This window comes from Mandrillus leucophaeus, unplaced genomic scaffold (genome assembly GCF_000951045.1).
Source record: "Mandrillus leucophaeus isolate KB7577 unplaced genomic scaffold, Mleu.le_1.0 Scaffold242, whole genome shotgun sequence".
NCBI lineage: Eukaryota > Metazoa > Chordata > Mammalia > Primates > Cercopithecidae > Mandrillus > Mandrillus leucophaeus.
In genome coordinates this window covers 17,739-24,194 of record NW_012102499.1, presented here as the reverse complement: position 1 = coordinate 24,194, position 6,456 = coordinate 17,739, and the positions used below count along the sequence as shown (strand labels likewise).

At 45.6% G+C, this 6,456-nt stretch overlaps 1 protein-coding gene across 2 annotated transcripts in view; it reads left to right on the top strand.

Moving 5' to 3' along the window:
* NTRK2 (neurotrophic tyrosine kinase, receptor, type 2) overlaps positions 1–5,842 on the top strand; it is a 302,428-nt gene extending 296,586 nt beyond the window's left edge. The window contains exon 18 of one of the 2 annotated variants that reach the window (XM_011982733.1): positions 2,846–5,842. In XM_011982733.1, coding sequence (XP_011838123.1) covers positions 2,846–3,164 — 319 coding nt within the window. In that variant the 3' untranslated portion in view covers positions 3,165–5,842. The remainder of the gene's footprint in view (positions 1–2,845) is intronic. The other variant, XM_011982732.1, reaches the window with a different exon arrangement.
* The last annotated feature ends 614 nt before the right edge of the window (positions 5,843–6,456 follow it).

Sequence of the window (6,456 nt, the reverse complement as noted above, 5' to 3'; positions counted from 1 at the left end):
TCCTCCTGGAAGAGATGAAACGTGTTTTTATTTCTAAGACTTCATGAGGACCTGGGAAAGTGAAAGCAGAGGATGGCAGCGTTAACTGTATTTCGATCCTCTTAAGGACTTGTGCAGCAGACCCACCTACCCACTTTTTACAGCAGTATGTTCTGCTCAGAGAAAGCATCCAGAGGCTTCTTTTATTTAAAGAGCCTTGTTCAAAAAGTCGAACAGCAAATACCCAGATATAAACAGGGGAAATGACTGTTTAAAAATCCAGGAGTCTCCCCCAACCCACACATACTGATATAAAGCACATTAGGCATTAGAGGGCCACCAGCTTCCTGACGTCTGCAGAGTGTGGGGTTGGAGGACAGAATTTTGTGCAGAGGTGGCCTTTTGCACTGACATCTAACTTTTCCTCTATCCTGGAGCCTTTGCCTCTGAGAGACATTTAAAGTAGATTAGTTTTCTGGAACTGATATAAGGCTGTGGCCAATCAACCAATTATTTTAGTCTTTAAATGGTATCTATGAAGATTAAATTCTGACCGACTCTCTTGGTCTTTATTTCAGGTTTTCTTTAGTCTGTGTGCACCCCAGCCCCTTCTGGTGCTGAGGTCACAGTAGAGTTAAGGAAGACAAGTGAAAACATTGGTAATTTCCCCGGGCCCCTCAGCGCTTGAAAGGGTTAGGCCTGATTCACCTTTAGTGAGGTGGAAAGGGCTCACCTTCTGGTATTCTGAAGAGCCCTGTTACAGGCCAGTTACAAAAACTAATGCACAGAGGATAACTTGTGTTTTCACATCACCTCTCCATTTCATTTTTAAAGAGACTCTTTGTTTGCAAAGCCTTTCTCCTTGGTTTTCCTGGGAAAGGCCACGAAGTACTATGTAAACACAGTGTCAGTCCTCCTCACATCAATGCCCTTAGCAAGGGGCAGTTAGTATCTCCAATTTACAGAGTGAGGAAATAGGCCCAGAGAGGTTATGTAACTCACCCAAGATCACACAGCGAGTGTGGGACAGGGTCCAAATTCATTTCACATATCCTGGAGCTTTGGCCACTGCGCTGCTTCTTACCTTGAATATGTGCTTTTGTGCTGAAGAAAGGCCTGGAGCATTTTCCCAGTATTGTTCCTCAATGTGACAAGAGGCAGCTGGGGGTTGTGGTTTGAGTAGAGGTGAAATACGTTAGGACTGGCTTGTACAAAAACAGGAAACTCCTCCCTAGGGAATGGTTAAATCCAGGTATTTAGAGACAGGAGGGACCTATTCATCCAAAAGCCATATATCAAGCACCAGCATGGCCAGGGTCTATGTATGGCCAGTATAATATTCCCCTGTATTTTTGACTAATGAAGAAATTGCACATGAAAGAAATTAAAGGGCTTCCCTGGATCATGGCACTGGACCTGGTGGGCCTGGGAGAGCCCCTAACTCCTTGTCCAGTGCTCATTCCCTTAGAATACAGGAATGAAAGACCTGGTGGCAGAATGCCTCCCGAAATCAAAGGGAAGGCGAGTCACTGTAGGCTGGAGCCAGGATGGAAGTGGGGATACGCCTGTGGCTTGAGTAATTTTGGGGAAGGAAGGCGGAGAGGCAGGGCAAACCCTGACGTGTGTTCTCAGACAATTCTGGCTTTCTCAGTTTCAGATACTCACACGGCTCTGAAACCCTGCAGGTGAGGTTACCCACTTTAACATTTATGCAAAAACCTCTATATTCATTCCAAGTGTTTCAAAATGTCTTGAGGGAGATCTTTCCTTTCCAAGGGAGAAGCCCTTTGGCCACGCCAGGGCAGAGCCCGGCAGTAAACCCCGCCTTTATTCCTTGCACTGCAGCGCCCCCTCAGGCCACCAGGGGCAATGACGCCCATCTTGGCTCACAGCGCGGGATGTCACAGCAGGGCCCGCCGCGCTGAGGGCGGCATCCTAAGACGCGGATCCTCCCACCCCTGCAGCACATGCGCGTTAGGATGCCCTAAGTCATCACATAGCTGGCGAGAGGCCAGGTGTGTAAGACAGAGGAAAAATAAGATATAAAAAATCATAGTCCCCCTCCCCATAGTGTAAACAATAAAATTTCCCCCAGCAAAAGAATAAACAGGCTGTGGGTTCAAAACAGTTCTCGTATGTGTTGGCCGTAGCCCATGTTGAGTGGAGATTGGAGGAGGGGTGGACAGAAGGCAATGGTGTTTTGTATTGGGAATGAACATCCAGGTTGAGAATGCCCTCGGACTCTGTCGTTGAACTGGGCTTGAGAGAGCCAGGGGTAGCTTCAAAACCATGCCTGGCCGCAAATCAGGCGGACTGTGGAAGGCCGCAGGCTGCCCAGCTCTGGTGCTGGTGGGGATACTCTGGAGGAATCCGCTTGGTTGCGGGATGCTCTGGCATAGTCTGGCATAATCTGGCTAGGTGGGGAGGGGTGGGGACCCACAGGGCTGCCATGTCCATCCCTCGAGGAGAGTCCATCTTTCCCCCAGTGTTTTGTTTTTGGTTTTGTCTTCCTTCGCCTACCTGCTGTTTCTCGGGGTCAAGGGGCCCTGGCCAGTGCCTGAACCCCTAAAATGTCAACCTGTCTGCGCACTGGAGGGTAGAGGGATATTCAGGCCCATGGGGTCCTGGGAATTCCAGAATCTTTGGGAAACAGAGCAGCCTGGATGCTCTCGGGACTTCAGAAGTACGACTGCGTGAAGCACCTTTGTCTCCTCTTCATGCTAAGTCAGGCAGCATCTTTTAGCACCAGCAGCTGACAGGGTGGGGGTGAGGAGCTTTGCAGAAGGGACGGGGAGGGGCAGGGGCAAAGGGCCCCTGGAGTGAAAATGCTGAGGCCCCCAGCTTCATTCTCCATGTCCTCCCCCAGGGCACACGGCCCTGACGCCGTGCTGATGGCTGAGGGCAACCCGCCCACGGAGCTGACGCAGTCACAGATGCTGCATATAGCCCAGCAGATCGCTGCGGGCATGGTCTACCTGGCGTCCCAGCACTTCGTGCACCGCGACCTGGCCACCAGGAACTGCCTGGTCGGCGAGAATTTGCTGGTGAAAATCGGGGACTTCGGGATGTCCCGGGACGTGTACAGCACTGACTACTACAGGGTGAGTAGCTGTGCAGATCAGAGACCCCAGGGACCTCTTTCCCTGCGGGACCTCTGCTGTATTTGTTTGCTGAGGCTGTTCTAACAAAATATCGCGACTGGGTGTCTTAAACAACAAACGTGTGTTTCTCGCGGCTCCGGAAGCTGGAAGTCCAAGCTCCAGGTGTCAGTGGGCTTGGTTCCTTCTGAGGTCTTGCTCCTTGGCTTGCAGGTGGCAGCCTTCTCCCTGTGTCCTCACATGGGATGGTTTTTATGTGTGTGTGGCTTCCTAATCCTTCCCTTGATGTCTAAATTTCCTCCTCTTTTAAGGACACCAGTCAGATTGGATTGCGTCCCACCCTAATGGTCTCATTTTAACTTAATCACCTATTTAAAGTCTTATCTCCAAATACAGTCACATTCTGAGATCCTGGAGGTGAGGTTATCAAACATATAAATTTTGGGGGGACACAGGTCAGTCCATAGCACCCACCCTGCTCTTGGCACTCCAGCATGGTGGGTGAGCTCTCCAAGAGTGAAGTCCTCAGTGTGAGAATCCTTCCAGAGAAACCTGAGGGCCTGGGGGAATTCCTGGTGAGGTTAAAGGATGCTGCGGTTTGGCTTTGATTCTGTGAAATTATGTCTGGAGCCTTTGTTTGAGATTTGAACTGAAGTGAACTTGTTCACATAAATAATGGTACACTGGACTTTGGAAGTTCCCTCCAAGCACCATCTTGGTTGAAAGCGGTTTAGCTTGGTGAGATGGAAGAAGTTCTGTCCTGCCTATTCTTAGACACTTCCACACAGCTTGTCTGGTGTTTCCACCACTGAAATCACTGAGAGGCAGAGTTATAAACAGTGACTCGAATCCACTGATGACCTAGAACTGGCCCGTAGGATATGTTAACTTTGTTAACTGAGATTTTGGAACTCGGACATGAGACAAAAGGGAATTTCTGGAAATGTTGAAGTTGTGATATTTAGGGTGAAGATTCGGGGTGGTGTTCTACCACTTCGATTTAATTTTCTATCAACCCTCAATTTGATTTTCTTGCGTGTTTTGCTTGTTTTTCCAGGAGAGAGGAAGGGAAAATGAAGGAAGGGAGTAAATGTCCTGGTGTCTGTAGCTTCAGAGCATAAAGCACAGAACTGGCTACCTTTCATAATGGGGTAGGGCTGGTGAAGATGCTAGCTTTGCTCTTCTCATTGTTATTTATTTTTGAGGAGGCACCTTCTCAGTTTATTTCCTATCCCCCTTCCTACAGCCTTGCTCACCTCTATGGCCTCTGCATTTTAGTGGAGTGAACTTTGGTATAATTAGAGTAAGAAAATGAATCTATTGTCGTGCTCCATTATACTTCATTTGACTGTTTTGTGGCGTTTTTCTTCTTGGTCACCTTGATAAGCATTGTTTACATCTTGTATGGCAAAAAATGAATAGAGACCACATGGAAAAGGATTCTCTTGGGTGTATTTTCAGGAGATGGGGGCACACTCTTAACTTCAAGTGTTCAAAATGTAGCTTAAAATCAATGACTAGTTTGTTCAAGATATCTAAAACATGGGGGAGATTTTACCTACCAAAGAGGTGTCTCCTCTGCTAGTTCTACACCTTGATGAAAGTTCTCCCTTCCTTGATGGGGCAGGGAAACACATGGATGATTCTCTGAGGAAAAACTTTGCTGTTCTTGATGAGCACCCAAGGGAGGGACATGTGGCCCAGGCAAAGGCTTTCTCTCCGTGGTATTAGTAAAGGGTTCAACGTGCCTGACACAAAAAGTGAGTGCTCAATAAGTTTTTCCACCTAATTATTACCCAAATCAATACACATACACTTCATCCCCAAAGCTAGGACTTAACTGGATGGAACCTGGCATCCTCCTCTCTAGGAATCTCCAAAAATAATTTAAAGAAAAGTACCCAAAATCTCAACAATAAAAAGATAAAATCACTCCATTCAAAAGTAGAAGAAGGTTCTGAATAGACATTTCTCCAAAGACATTATCCACATGGTCAACAAACACATGAAAAGATGGGTGACATCATTAGTCTTTAGGGAAAATGCAAAGAAAACTCACAATAAGATACCATTTCACACCCCCTGAGGTGACTACAATAGCAAGTGTTAGCCAGGATGTAGAGAAATTGAAACTCTGGTACTCTCCTGGTGGGAATATGAAATGGTGTAGCTGGTTTGGAAAACCATTTGGTAGTTCCTCAAAATGTTCAACATAGAGTTACCATGTAATTCAGTAATTCTACTGCTAGGCATATACCCAAGAGAACTGAAATAATGTGTTTGCACAAAAACTTGAACACAAATGTGCATGGTAGTATTATTATTAAGAGCTAAAAAGTGGAAATAAGTTTACTGTCCATCAACTGATCAACAAATAAACAAAATGTGGTAATCCATACAGTAGAATATTATTCAGCAGTACAAAACAATAAATTACTGATTCATGCTGCAACACAGATGAACCTCTAAAACAGTGTGCTAAGTGAAAGAAGTGAGACCCAAAAGGCCACATACTGTATGATTCCATTTATATGAAATGTCCAGAAGAGGCAAATCCATAGAGGCAGGAAGTAGTGGTTACCAGGAGATGGGGGGAGGAAGAATGGGAATTGACTGCTACTGGGTACAGTGTTTCTTCTGGGGGTGATGAAAATGTGCTAGAAGTATATACAGTGGTGGCAATTGTACAACATTAATCATATACTGAAAAAATACTGAATCATTCACTTTAAAGGCTAAATATTATGGTACCTGAATTATATCTCAAAAAAGAGAAAAAAAAAAAAGCTTGAAAAGGAAAACAATAGTTAAACAGTGACCATCATTATGAACATAAGAAATTAATCTTGTTCATTTATTTACACATTGTAAAAACACTGGACTTTGCTGCCTACCATATTTTATTATTTGTTAAAAAGAAAGTCCTCCACTTAGGTGACAATATTCTGAAGTACTTTCTTCTGAAGTGATCGGAAGAATAACAATTCCCAGTTCCTTTATTTGTTACGTGATCTTGGAACTGGCTGAGTCACTAAGAAATGTGCTCCAGATGCCACGTTGATTTCACCCCCACCCCCCAGCCCCCCATGGTCACTACTCATTTGCAGTTGCAGGGTTAGTTTTTATTTGGTTTTTCCATTCAGGATGAGGGGAAAGAACCAGCCTCGCAATGGCCTCTGTTGCAGATGGAAATGGGCAGGACTGCGTAGGGAGGTGAATGATGGATGCAAAACCTGACAATTTGCTAGCAGCCTAGGGAAACAAGGAAATGACACTTTATTTTGCCTTGTCTAGAATTTCAGAATGATGGTTCACCTTTTCGTTTCGTGAAAGTGAGTATTTGCCGTCATAGAACTGGCTCTTGGGAGATGTTTGCTTA